The sequence below is a fragment of the Plutella xylostella genome, chromosome 14 (assembly GCF_932276165.1).
Source record: "Plutella xylostella chromosome 14, ilPluXylo3.1, whole genome shotgun sequence".
In the NCBI taxonomy this organism is placed as follows: domain Eukaryota; kingdom Metazoa; phylum Arthropoda; class Insecta; order Lepidoptera; family Plutellidae; genus Plutella; species Plutella xylostella.
In genome coordinates this window covers 3,323,584-3,338,708 of record NC_063994.1, presented here as the reverse complement: position 1 = coordinate 3,338,708, position 15,125 = coordinate 3,323,584, and the positions used below count along the sequence as shown (strand labels likewise).

Here is a 15,125-nt window from a genome sequence, read left to right as displayed (position 1 = left end):
TCACTGCAATCCAATGTTCTACACGAAACTTGAACTAAACACGCGCGATGTCCTGATTTTTCGAAGGACCAACATGTACGGTACGGACCGTACAGTAGATAAATGATAAGAGTTTTTGTAACTGTAAATTGATTTATTGATTTGCTGAAAGTATACTAATGAATACATGGAAAATTATTGGTTTGTTGTAAAATGATCCGCTGACGCGGCGATGTACGAGTTGCGGCTCGTACAGTTGGGTAAAAGCAACACCAAGTTAGGCAATATAGAAGTAAGTTATTAAATTGTACTTTCATAGTAAGTACTCGAATATTACTTTACAACTACAACCATTGAGTCTTGTCAGTGATGTCGTATGGTGATCAATGGTGATTGGTGATTGGTCCAAAAATGTGGAAGGTAAGTTGGATTGTCCCACCGATCGCGCTTTTGATTGCTCGGGATTTATCATATGAATCACATGAGAAATGACATAATCCGTTAGATTAGATGTTGATTGCTCATTGTCCAGGGTGAGCCAGAGATATAAAAAAGTCAAAATATCTTTTACAATTATTGTAAGGTTCACTGTGAAAGTATCCTAAATTGGGTATTATTTCACTGTAATTCATATTTTAATTGATTCTATTATGTTACGAGGAATAGTGGCAACACCGCTCTTGAGGGAGACTGACATTTGATTGACAGAAGGGAATAGATGTCAGGCGAGATGTCAGAAAAAGGAGGCAATTGGGTTTTTGGGATGAAAAATGGTGGTTCGAGTTGTGGATTATAAAAATGTAATTTATTGCTAAAACTATGAATAATGCTGAAAGTCATGGAAATAAACCTATATCGTGTACGTTTGGTGGTTTTACTATAGATCAGAAGCGGTGAGTAACCTTCTCCCATAAATTTTGTTGTGATTCTTGTTGTCGGCATTTGGCCGAGATGAATAATAATATCAAAATATTGTGTTTTTCATCAGTAGATGACACGCGTATAGTAGTAATGTTATGTTATTATGTCGTGTAATACTAAGGAAATGTTCGGAATAGTCATATTACTCATATTTATCATTTTCGTAAGATTTTTATTGCGATATGCTAGCGACATCTATAAAATAAATATAGGAAACTATCCAGATTCAATTGACATCTGACATTGACACTGACAGTTTGATCATCTGACAGTGTTGACATTACAGGGAGCGTTCAAAAACGATGCCTTGATTACTTTAAAATATTAGCATTATTATTCTGAGTAAAGTACTATTGGGTTTTACGAAATATTAGTTTCTGCAAAGATTTCCCGATGTTACGCTTACTACCTATCGTGTGGTAGATATTATTTATAAATACTAGATAGCCTAATATGATAAACGTGAGTCATTGTTATTGACTATAAGTCTTAAATTAAATTTTCATAAATGATGATTATTTATGAAAATGTTCTATGTTAACATTAGGTGTAACAAGGGTATGATTATACCGTTGGGCTCATTAAACTTACTACCGAAAATTACTATGGGTCATTACCTATATAATCATTTTATTTTAGTTGCCAAAGATACCAAATATATTAAGTATTGAAGACTGCTAAATTAGGATTATCTATTTAATATCCACCTTATCTGTCATCATGTATATTATAATTAATGTACCCTGAAGGTTATACATAATAATATCTGTGTATAAAATTATAATATGTATACCTACTAATATAAATTTATTCCTTTTTGTTTGAGTTGGAGACAAGACGAGAAAACTGGACCACTCAAGATATATGGGATGCAGCAGATTCAGTTGAAGATGGACAAAGATGAGGCTGCGGTACGGCTGTGCCTGGGGTGCGGCTGGGGCTGTGCCTGCGGCTGCGGTGGTGCGGCTGGGGTTGCCAGCGTCTACATCTCCAGGTGCAGGCCTGGAGTTGGAGCCGTGGTGACAGCGGTTGTCAGGGCTGTCAACATCAATATCAACCGGACCAAGGCTGGAGGAACAGTGGAGGAGATGGCTATCAGTGGTGTCAGTACCCAGACCGAAGACACCAGACCATACCATACCAGACTGAGGCGGGAGTCTGAACTTCGGTTCGCATGCTCAATGGCCGACGGGCGGCAGTGGCGACGCTGTCATCAACAGGACTGGAGCTACATCTACAGTTGCATGATCACCATGATTATTATAAGGAGCACCGAACTGGGTGTTATTTACATATTATTTAGTTAGTTTTGATCAGGTGCATAAAGTTACTCGTAATGTAGGTTAATAAAGGTATGAGGTACCTATGTTATGGTTATAAGGAAAGGGAAAATTAATTTGAAACCTGGATGAATTCCATTGCATTGGTATTGATACTTAATTTTGAATGGTGGTTGCACAGTTATCTTGCAATGTTTTATTTATACTTAATTGCTTTTTGATATAGTGATTTTGGAGGTTTTACAGTTGCTTCAAGTTTGATGATGGAATGTTCATTTGAGGAAGTCTTGATGGTTTTGATTGCATTGGCTGTGAGTGACAGAAGGGTTGCACTGGAGGAGTAATTAATTTGTTGGTCGGGCTTTGTATATTCCAATTAAATATTAATTATTGTAATGTAAAAAGGGAATCTTGCGCATAATAATTGCGTAACTAATTTTGATATGGAATTGGAGTAAAGTCACAATAGGTATAAAAGTACCTAAGTGCTTTGTTCTCTTTTGTGGTGTACCTATATTAAACCGAAACGATAATTATATTCTTAGAGTCCTCCTCTTAAAATATGTCATGTGATATATGGTGTCATGGGTGCTATAATTCATTTTGTGATTGAATGATTCTTTGTTTCATAAATGTACTCAGTTTTACAAGGGCATCATTTGATTTTGATTCATTATCTAAAATATTTGATATACCTACCTACTTCAGCTAATGACATTTACGTGAAAGGAACATTGTTGTTGTTTTCAGTATTGGTGGGGAATAAGGTGGTAAAGAAGGAAATAAAGTGATCTGGCAGGGACTGATGTCCGGCAGGGCGAGACTCTTTGGTTTTCCATCCGTTCTCGACCACGTTGAAGGGTTCATGTACCTTCTGTAGACCTTTAGTATGTCTACCCACTCACATAGAGGTTATTGTTGAGTGGGCCTGTTGATTCCATGAAGATGGGGTAGGAGGAAGCGAATCTTGTATCCAGCATCTGTGTAGTAGGTACCTATCAGTCAGCTGTTGTCGACAGACTTGAATGACGCTATGTCCTAACAAGTATTCAGTAGGTACCTACATATATTTACTTGAGTTTAAAATTCCTAGGCCATTATTGAGTCTGTTCGTAATGATTTCAAATGAAGCTACAATACGGAATACCTACTGTCTTTTGTCATTGCCTTGCGATTCTGGGACTGTGTGTCATAAATACTTATATGTTGCATTTCAAGTGTTATAGTTGGATCTAATAATTTTATTTTATTAATAATATATTAAGGATACCAGCCAAATTAAGGTACTTATAGGTATTAGGTATATAATTTAGTATGGTAGGTAAAGTAGGTATAGTAGATGAAATGATGATGATGACTCTACTTTTTCTAATGGGTAAGGTATGGATCATGACTGTGCGCTAATAGCATTGCATAATTAATTATCGGATCTATTTCACCCATACCTATAGTTTATCTAGTAGGTAAAATCTTATGGACTAATGTTATGATTTTCTAAAGATAGTTAGTTGGGGGCCACTACAACTTGTGGCAGTCTATGAGGGTTTGCAAAGTTCTACTTATAAGAAGTTACGTAATATTCAATTGTTGTAGACTTGGCATATAGTGACTTAGACGGTCCTATCTAGTATTGCTGTTATAGGTGGTTAAAGGTGGCTTACATTGAAGTGACGACCGGATATTGAGAGATGGATTAGTTTCTGTTGCCTAGGGAATTTTGAACTTATATTGCCATGTGGCCATTGGCGAATGGCGGTTGCTAAAACAGGACTCGTGTGTTTTTCGAAGTTCCCACAGTTCAATATTGTGACCTGCGGATATTACTGGATGCGCTTAATGTGGATATGAATATCATGAGGTATGTGAACATTTGTGAGTGTGAGCGTCTGGAATTTTACACGGAGATGGAGTTGAGGAAAAGATGGATGTATCTATTTACTACATGTTGTAGTTAATGTATATTCGAACTGTTGCGTAGGAGAGTGGAGTTTTCAACTTATTAAAGTACTCTTTATCCAGGGAAGTTAGACCGGCTTCGAATTAAAAACATGATTAATTACCTACTTATTAAATTTTATGACTTGGATATATAATAATATGTCAGATAGGTTTTGCCCGTTGGTTTCTGCTGTGATTATTATTATTGTATACCTACTAAATATTCTCTAGAACATGATCATTCTATGGAATAGTACAATCAGTCGAATTTGTCTTAAATTGTCGTTTTTATCTATTTGTTTGAACAAAGTTGACCTTTAAGGACAAATGAGACTACATTATTTTGTCATGATCATACAAGGATGAATGGATTGATGGACTAATATGCTGAATATCGTCATACATGGATGGCAGCTCGAGGGGATGGGTTATCTAGATATGGAAACTTGTAGTATTAAAATTTTGTGATTATAAATATTCAACTTAAATGGGATTTACATTGATTAGCAGTTAAGTACTTATGTTAAAATTAAATGTTATGGATAAAGTTGGAGCGGTTTCGAAAAGTCAAAACAAGGTATCTGAAGGACTAGGGTACCTAGTTATTTAATATTTATTTTAAAAGGGATTTACATTGGTTAACAGTTATGTTAAATCAAAAGTTTTGGATAAATCTGGAGCAACTTTTGTTTGAATAAAAATATAGGGCAACTTGTTACTTTCCCTTAATAGATTTGGATAAGTACCTAAGCTTAATTGTCTCTGCGCTCTCAAATGCTCGTGAAATGATAACTTCATTCAGCAAGGGATTTCAGGGATTACATTGTATTGTATAGGTACTTACCTAGTTCCATCTTCGGCAATTTGCAATTACCTATTTATATGTAATTATAATAATTTTGGGATTTAATGGTATCTTTTCAGTTAATAGCAGATTGCATCTGATATATTTTATGTTCATGATAATAGGTAATAATTAATTTGTATTCAGGATACATTAAAGAGAAACTCTGGAAAATAAAGCTTATTATAAAATTGATGATTACTTAGAGGACGTTAATGCATGGCTGTGATAAGTACTTGGCTCTGCTCATATTATTATAATAATTATTATTAAGCTTATAAATATTGTATAAGTACCAAACTAGTTTTAAGTCTTTTTTTGAAAAGATGGCTCAGGAGTTTCTTGCCTCCGTTCTTCTCCTTAGACAGAAAGAGCCCCCCTTATCCGAACGGAGAGTAATAAAAAAAAAATGTACACGATCAAAAAAAAAATTGACTTTGACTTTGGATAGACATCAAAATCCACAAAAAAAATATGTAAGTTCTTTTTCTGACATCTCAGGTTAATTGGTACTTACCTAGGTTATTACTTACGATTGCTCCTCTGATATATTTCATTGTTTAAACATTATTTAAGGATACTTATAAGTACTTAATACCAGTTGTGGAGTGAATAACTTTCAGAGTTTCATATTAATGCGTGACATTGTAGTTTAATCTGTAAGGAGTAAGTAATATATGTTTTGATAGATATAATATAATAGATATGGATTGATACAATTTTTATAAATGATTTGAAGAATATCAATTACAACCAAACTATAAAGTCATGGAAACGGAAGTGGAACCTAACTAATTGTTAAAGACTGTATTTAAATCGATTTATTATTTTTATTTAAGAACATATTCGTTATAAAGCTATTATCAATCGGCATGTTATTTTTAAAATGAATGTACCTAACTGTAAGCAAATAATTGACAATGATAAAAAGTCTTAGCAAAATCGCACTCTTTATTGTCAGGACTTTATAGTTGGTCTGTATCAAAGTATGTTATGTAAAAGTTAATCATGGAACAAAACAAAGATCCAGAAGGTTGTTATTGTAAAAATACTTAATGGATGAATTTTATGGAATTAATATTAACATTATATACTTAATTATTTAATAATATTGATAGTTATGTATATGGATATTATGGATTGATGGATTTTAAATGGATAATTTGAAGAACAACAGTTATCAAAGTAAAATCAATGTTATTTAAAGTTAATCATGGTATTAAGATATGGACCAAGGATCCAGACGATTGTTATTGTAAAAATACTTAATGGATGAATTTTAAGGACCAAGGTCATTTAATGAATCGATGTTGAATTATGATGGATTAAGTTCAAGCTCTAAGAAGATGTAACTTAGTAATTAATATCTTAGTCCTGCAAGAATGGGTTTGCAGTATTGCAAGAATGGGTTTGCAGGACTAATGAGTTTTCTATCAGTACAGCTAGAATTGATGGGTTAGCTGGTACTGGATTCCCTGCAAGATAGGAATAATTGAAGTCTGCTAGAATGGATGGGTTAGCAGATTTTGATTTGTTAAGTATCCAGTATTGCTAGAATGGATGGGTTAGCAAGTACTGGATACACGATTCTCTACTAGAAATGGATGGATTATCAGATTGTTATCTCTTCGTTTACTTATATAAAAATAATGCTTATTATGGCCATTTTTATGAAATTGTTATTACAATGTACAAGGAGTAGTCATTAACGTTTACAATTTGCACTGATAACTGTTGATTGATTGTTAAGTCATTGTTTTATACAAATATTTTGTCTGATGTTAAAGTTAATAATTTAATTATATTAGTGTAGACCTACCCACTTAATGATATTAGGTATAATTAATACTATCGATAGTCAGTCTCACTTGCCGAGTGTAAGGTGCCTTTGTATCTACTTTGATCCGTGTATGAGGACATACACGAGGTCAGGATGGACGAGTGTAAGGTTCACTGTGAAAGTATCCTAAATTGGGTATTATTTCACTGTAATTCATATTTTAATTGATTCTATTATGTTACGAGGAATAGTGGCAACACCGCTCTTGAGGGAGACTGACATTTGATTGACAGAAGGGAATAGATGTCAGGCGAGATGTCAGAAAAAGGAGGCAATTGGGTTTTTGGGATGAAAAATGGTGGTTCGAGTTGTGGATTATAAAAATGTAATTTATTGCTAAAACTATGAATAATGCTGAAAGTCATGGAAATAAACCTATATCGTGTACGTTTGGTGGTTTTACTATACAATGTAACTGTTTAACCGAAATACTATAATGTAAATGTGCCAATTCGTACTTCGTATCATGCGTATTTTGAGCCTTACCTTATCTTAGTACTAAACTTGTTATGTCACCACTTGTTTATTCATATGCTTACCTGGAAATGAAAAAAAAAACATTAGAAAATCATAGTAATCACTTAATTCGCTTTATTAATTACACGCAGTAGTTTTAATACAATTAGTACACCAAACACACTAATTCAGATGACAAATCAACCTACAACACCCTCTGTTCGTGTCAACGGTGAACTTTGTAACGAAAATCCCATCTACTTAGGCCCGGGTCTCCTATTTACGCCATAGGTCGCGTCCAGCGTCACGCTGTAGGCTGCGTCACGATGCTCACTATAGAAATGTACTGATGCGGTCTCCTTCACACGCCGACGTTGGCGCGTAGACGTAGTGAGCATCGTGACGCGGCCTACGGCGTGACGCTGGACGCGATCTACGGCGCGTAATAGGAGACCCGGGCCTTAGGGAAATCACCGACTAATCTGACTGCGTAATCTTTTGACCACATTTACAAACCATATTTTAGGTCTAGTGTTTGTCACCGATACACTAAGAAGAAAGATTAATCTTACTATTCTACAAAACGGTAGCATGCATGCATTTTATTTATTTACTCAATGATATCGATTCTGAAGGCAAAAATTCTAAATTTAGTGCTGTCAAAACCTTAATTTCTTTGTTTAAAATTCGACTCTATGATTGTTTCCGTAAATGTCATTTTATGGTAGCAAATTTTTTAGTTTGACAGCGTTAAAATTAGAATTTCTGCCTTCAGAATCGACATCACTGTATTATTTAACACTAGATTATTGTTATAATTAAGGTTGGTCTCAGCACTTGGTTACAGATTGTGTAAGCCATTATTGTTAACGAAATAAGCATTTTGATATTTTTTTTAATTTTTTGAATGCATATTTCCACGACTAATCCCCGAAGGGGTAGTCAGAGGTGATTCGCAAAACAGACACCCAATTTTCGCCGTACCTTTTGTACCCACGGGTAAAGTACCACCATTTTGTAACATTGCTAGCAGTATAGGTATAGCGTATGTCAGACATGACACAAAGTCAATAGCGCAACGTCGGTAAGAGATACCAATCAGACAGCTCACCTCGGACTAAACAACGCATAGCCATTTTCATTTGTCCGTACCAGCGTATTGGAAACTACATAAAGCGGACGTGCTCTCAGCTCATATCGGGCAAAATGTACCGGAAAAATACCGGGTACTACCGGTTCACGTACCTACACAATGCCCGGATCACTGTGTGTGCGAGAGATGCGCGATCCGAACCGATATCCGGTGCAAGGAAAAATCCGGAATCACGAGTTAGCCGCCATAAGTGTATGTGTAATGAGGAACATTAAAAAACGGACTAAATTGAATTTAGAGTTTCATATGATCCAAATCATTAATGATTCCAAATGCCTTAACACGTTTTTGTAAATATTTCCACATTAAACTATAATTGTAGATTTCACATTGTAACAAATTTTGTAAACCGCGTACCGGTCGTTTACCAGTTAACAACAATAAAACATATTCACTATAATGAAGATCATCGACAGCCACAACACCTTTGATAGGATAAACTATGCAGTAAAAATGCAACGAAACCGACTTCGTATCCGTATTTGTATCCGAACTGCGTGACAACCCTAGCGTACAATAAATAACACAATAGATACTGCTAGGGCCGCTGCAGGGGCGATTGGGAGCAACGCGTGGTAAATGGGAAGAAATGGGCAACGTTGTACACACACGTTGTTGGGACACATTTTTGTTTTACAGTGTGTTCATTTGGAATATCTGCAGTAGGGAAAAGCTTATATCATGAGTTATTGTTTTTAATTAATATAGTATGCCTTTACGATCATAACGAACGGAAATAGTAGTGGGTCGGCCAGATCTATCTACCGAAAACCGTTAGGGTAATTGTAGCGTAAATATAAAAGCATAATTTCGTAAACATGAGTAAGTAAAGGTTGTTCCTGAAGTTACACTCCGACTACGCTATGGCCACACACTTATCTAGTTATTGTAGTTGTGCATTAACCATTCCGTTCTAGAGTCAAGTTTAGAAACTCGGAAACTATCCGGTTTTTTTTCGCAAGACAATTGGCTCTGTGCCGTTAAGTCTGTTTTCAATTTGCAATTATTTTTCTGTTTTCTTTCGTAGTTCCCGCTAAGCTCTTTCGTTACAATCGATAATGTTAAGCTTATTAGTGAATTGGAGCTTTTATTCATGATAAGTAAACTTAGTCATAGTAGGAATAGTTTTAAATTTCGTACTTATATGAAAAAGGACAACTTGCCATGGTAAGGTTTTTGCAAGCATAAAATAGCATGGCTTATAAATGTATTTTATTCTATGATAAATTAAGAAGCTCCATTTATAAATGTAATGGATACCTCCTATGGAGCGATAAGAATTGTTAACTAGGTATGTTCTCGCAGCAGTTTTGTCTTTACGTTCCACAGATTTTTAAATAATAATATTAATTATTTGAATTATTTGATTATCTTCTGAGATTTAGAATGGCTAGTGCCCTTTAATGGCCTGTTAGTTCTTTTGGCTGTACCCAGCGAAGCTAGGTTCGTAGTAGTAAACAGGTAAGTACAGTTTAATAGCTAATATTGTAAATATACTAACTGATATCGCACATGATCAAAATTAAATAAATTTTTAATTAAAACACTTCTGTGTGACGGCCTAATACTCGTTTAATATGCAAATTTCACAATGCGAATCAAAATATAGCAATTATTATCAATTTAGCGTCGCTGTTAGCGATCAACGGCTGCATTCAATTAATTCACAATAACATTATTTAAAATTAATAAATACTGTGTTTTGTACTATAAAAGGGTAAACATGTTCTGGAGTGGAGGCCGCGACTAGGCAAACGTACCTCCTGCTAGATGGGATGACGACTTGCGAAAGGTGGCTGGTTATGATTGGATTCGGAAAGCTAAAGATCGCATCCAGTGGCGTGCTTTGGGAGAGGCCTATGTGCAGCAGTGGACTGCTATAGGCTAATGATGTAAGTACTATAAAAGAACCTTATTCATGCCTTAATCAATTTTGAGATGACAAGCATACGTAAGAATATGTATTATACGTAATATACTCGTATGTAATATGGTTACTTATACTTATAAAAAATCTAGAATGGGTCCAGCTGACACCAGCTACCGTACCAAGATCGACTTTTAATTTATTAGCAATCAACAATCCTTATCCAACTGTCAGATCCATACAAGTTACGTCATATTTGTCAGATAAGCGGTGCTGCCTGAGGATTGTCGATTGCTTATGTTCGGTGGGGGTAACCCCGCCGTAACAGAATTATAAAAATCCCTTCTAAATATTACTAAATGCTACCTATTGATATTTTTCGATATATGTACATATATATGATAAGGGATAATGATTATGAAATGGCTGTGTAAAGTAATTTATGCAATGCATGTGTATGTGTAGTTATGGTTAATCAGTATGTGATAAAATGGATAACCCGTTAATTTGCCTACTTAGGTATTATATGAGATTAATCACATAATGATTCGAGTTTTCATGAAACGTAATTAGGTGAATTCTATTCTATGCCTGCACCTGGCTCTCTACAACTGTAAGGTAATCTGTATATTTTACAATACTTTTTTGTTTATCAATGTTTTAATAATATTAAGTACCAGATATTAATATTTTTTATACGTGGAAACCTGTATAATTGGTTGTTTAGTTTAGTTGTTACAATTATTTAACCATACCGTTGGGGTAGACGAGTTCTCGAGTGGAGACCACGAACAGGCAAACGCAGCAGCGTGGGACGCGCTCCTGTCCGCTGGACTGACGACCTAAGGCGGGTAGCCGGTAGTGGTTGGATGAGGAAGGCCGAGGACCGAGTGTTGTGGCGCTCCTTGGGAGAGCAGTGGATGATTATTGGCTGATGATGATGATGAAACCATACAAAACTTAACAAAAATAAGTCTGTGCATTTAAATAAAGGCGTCGTCTAGTAAACAACTTGAACTGCAATGTTTCAAAAACAGTGAATAATCACAGCCCGGAGTAGCTGCGAAGTTTGTCGAATAAAACGGGGCGATTACAAAAACTTGTATCACAAAAAGGGATCTGCGGGAAAAGTTGTCCTTTATATTCCACGTCAGAGGGGAAAACATTAATTTTTAGTCCAAGCTTGCTAAAAGCGGGCTCGGGGGCAACAAAAGAAATTGTTGGACGAAATTGCAATAAAAATGTAAGGCGCGAGCTGAAATTCAAAGGTTTGTCTCCGGCGAATGATTGCGTGACTATTTATAAATGATTTTTTGTCTAAAATCGCTTGACGCTGTTTTCTAAACTTAGCTAAAATAGAAAGTAAGCAATACAAAATGGCCTCATGGGGAGTTGGCCTATTCTATTCTATTCTCTGTAGGGGTGTAAGTACCTGCACCTGGCTCTCTCGAGTGGAACCTATGTGCAGTAGAACCTTTGTGTAAGTTATGATTAAATTTGTTAACCTTATTATTTTGATGGATGTGTAAATAAAGAGTACTCTGGAGTACAGTATACCTCTACTATCAGAATCTAGGTATCACAAGTTAGCTTACCGCTATGGTTAGTTATTTTAGAACTGCTGTCAGAAATGCCAATTCATATAGCAAATAATATTATTATATCATATTGAAACCGGCTAAAATACCGCTCATTCCACTCACGAGTTTGTAGCGCCAAAATTATGTGTTTTCATTATTATTGTTTGAACAAAAGTCCGTGTTTCACGGCGTTTCCGCCTCTTTGACAATCGTAACAATGGACGATGAAAGAGTTAAAGTGTGTTGGTTCTGTGGCCTTCTGTTTATGTAACAACGGAGTGAATTGCTCGCATATACAATGGGAATGCGAGTAGTAAACGTAGAATTCGTTTTGTTATTTTAAAAAGTCGTTTTTGGACGACTACGTTCACGTTAAAAGGTGGGTTATGATTATTCTACCTATTCTATTTCTGTTCTATGGGGGGTAAAGCTCCTGTAGTTAGCGTGGCTCTTTCGAGTGGAACTGACAACATCATTATACTTACTTATAACTAGTACTTATGTATAGTATAACTACAACCAGTAGGTCTGTTCGTCTGTTCCTAGTTTTTTTCAGTACTACCTACGACTAGTATTCAGTGTTTGTTAGTCTCGTAAAACTGATCTTAAAATAGGCTGTAAAAAATTAAATAATGCGTGGGAAAGGATAATGGGTACCTTACTCTAGCCCAAATAATCTAAGCAGCGTTAAAACTTTAAACTTTTCAATTAATCTCCATTTGGAAAGTTGAACCAGGTAGCGAATAAGCTCGCAAGCTCAGAAATTCAAATTAACAATATAAATTAAGCCACATTAGGCAGTGTGTAATGGTTGGAGGCGTGAATACTGAATACTCTGGTACCATTTGTAGTTCCGCCACCTAGGTACCTAAGAGTATACATTTACAGAGTATACACAGTAATAATACTTTCTTTTAGTGCTTGTCATGATGCTAAAATGTTTGTATTGTATTGTATAATCAGTATCTAACATAAAAATAGAGACACATTTTCCTTTATAGACCTTCACCTTTGATATCGCCTGTTCATAACCTACCTTTGCCTTTGACTTTACAGTTTAAAACCCGGCAAGAATGATAATGACTAAAGCTACTACTTTTTGTAAAAGTTTCGCAATAAATTTTATCGTTCCTCTCCCGTGTTTTTCCGTTCAGTTTTAGGCAAAAAGCCTTGTTCTTTTAAATTATGTAGAGGAAACCTTTTTGTGAGATGGAACTTTCTGTTCATAGACTGGTGAGTTTTGTTTCTTGAGATCCAATAAACGTTTTAATGAATTTTCAGAGGTAACTTTAGTGATTCCAATTCAAGAATGTTCACCTTTTAGAGAGAAGTCTGGTCGTCAGGGCCGTTTGAGTTCTAATTACTTGGTATTTGAGTTTGATCCGTTTCAAGGTGCCGCTAGCCGAAAAAAAGACGGGGTTTTAATAGATTTTTATTTGATTTTGTGTGTCTGAAGAAATAAATATAATTTGGCTGAACTTCAAAATTGGTGAATCAGAAATACAAATCCACAAAAGTTGAAAGCTTTTTGAAATCGATAATAAAGCCTGTAGGTATCTCGCTAAATTTTAAAGCATACTTTCTTGATCTGAATAAAATTACACCAACTTTCATATACATTATAGATCCAGAAAGTCGAGGATTCTTACAACGGTTTCTATCATCGTCCAACCCGCCGCCGCAGCGTTCAAATCCGCATTGATAGAAATTCAATTTCGTATTGCTAGGGAACCGAATCTAGCAACACTGCAAGGCATAAACCTTGCACCACCCGTCCCAGGGGCGTCACTCTATACTGACGAAAAACGAACGTGCGAGAGATGTCGTGCAATCGCCGCGGCAGCGCTCCGAAACTTAGTTTTTCGTAATGTAGAGTAACCCCCTCAGTTCCGAATAGTATATAAACAAGACCTGTAGTAATTGAGTTGCTTATGTACGTACAGCATCCAGACATTTCCCCGCGGAAGATACACAGGGTGGCAAAAGTGGTAAGTATAGTAAGCAGAAAAGAGTTGAGTCACCCCGACTTTTGTCTACTTATGACATTTAAATATACGTGGAAAAAGTCTATTCTCTACGGTAAAAAATCACATAACAACAAATTTACTATGGGAATTAAAAAAAATCGCGAATTTTCAAGAGAAATAATAAAAATACTATATAACAAAACATGTTAAGCCTGAATAACCCTCTTTCTGCTTACCCATACCCATACTTTACCGATTTCAAACACCCTGTATAATGTTTCGTCCGCATTGTATTTTGTGAGACCCGACGTGCTGGGAATAAGGAGTCAACAATCACGCTGATGCGATTATTCTAGTTCCAGATATCTCCAGATATTATCCTTATGCAATATTAAATAGATGCTCACCTTTGAGAACTGGAGGGTTACTCTATACACACGAAAAACAAAGTTTCACGAAGAAACGAAGCCACGACTCTATCTCGTTGTAAACGTGCCAATTGCACGACAGCTCTCGTTCGTTCGTTTTCGTTAGTATAGAGTGACCCTCCTGCTTTGTTGCCACACATACTCACACAGACACACACACACACAAACACACATGTCGTAAATAGTCCACTGAAGAACATGGGCCTCCTCAAACCTGGATGGAGTATCATTGTCAGAATCTCCACGCTTGGCAGGCGGGGTTGGAGATAGGTTTCACGTAACACAAAAAATACTTCTAAGACCCGAGAACAAAATAACGATCTTTAAATTCACATCTGACTCGGGTGGGGATCGAACCCGCGGCCTTCGGCTCGGCAGGCAGAGTCTCTAACCACTGCGCCGTCTGGTCGTCGTTGCCATGCATACGGGGAATTATGTATAACACTAACCGTTGCTCTCGAGATCCATTCCGCATTGGCTTGCAAAGTTATCTCGTCTAGTACTAAGTACAGTAAGCAAAAGACGCGCAAGGTGTTGCAAAGGATAGAGAGTAATCTGAAAAGGAGTGACTCGGATTATCATTCTGACCAACTTTATTGAAAATTAAACATAAACAAATGCACATAGCAAAAAGTCACTTGATCATGAAATTATTATTATCTATGAATGGCATGAATTAACCACTTTTGGTACAACATTTTAAATAGCATAAAATCATATTTTGTAAAACTCTATTGATTCTTTGTCTGCGCAGGTAACAGCTTAGGTCATCCATTTCTCGAGGACATTTGACCTATTTCTAAATACTGTGGCTATTTCTGATATTGCTTTACCACATACACACACACACACACTTATTCTATGCCGACATT

The 15,125-nt window shown here is 35.9% G+C and overlaps 3 protein-coding genes across 3 annotated transcripts in view; 1 reads left to right on the top strand and 2 right to left on the bottom strand.

The window, feature by feature from the left end:
• Positions 1-15,125, bottom strand: part of LOC105385731 — a 201,768-nt gene that overhangs the window by 58,958 nt on the left and 127,685 nt on the right. The window lies entirely within an intron of this gene.
• LOC125489477 lies at positions 610-3,272 on the top strand. Its single transcript, XM_048625443.1, has 2 exons — positions 610-872; positions 1,727-3,272. The coding sequence occupies exons 1-2, from the start codon at positions 799-801 to the stop codon at positions 2,205-2,207; spliced, it is 555 nt and encodes a 184-aa protein (XP_048481400.1). The 5' UTR covers positions 610-798; the 3' UTR covers positions 2,208-3,272.
• The window catches only part of LOC125489518, a 71,956-nt gene continuing 60,831 nt past the window's right edge, over positions 4,001-15,125 (bottom strand). The window contains exon 2 of the mRNA XM_048625530.1: positions 4,001-4,066. Coding sequence (XP_048481487.1) covers positions 4,001-4,066 — 66 coding nt within the window. The remainder of the gene's footprint in view (positions 4,067-15,125) is intronic.

Coding starts and splice junctions, on each gene's coding strand:
- LOC125489477 (XM_048625443.1), top strand. CDS start 799: ATGAATAATGCTGAAAGTCATGGAAATAAACCTATATCGTGTACGTTT. Junction 873..1,726: donor TTTACTATAGATCAGAAGCG/GTGAGTAACCTT, acceptor TTTTTGTTTGAG/TTGGAGACAAGACGAGAAAA.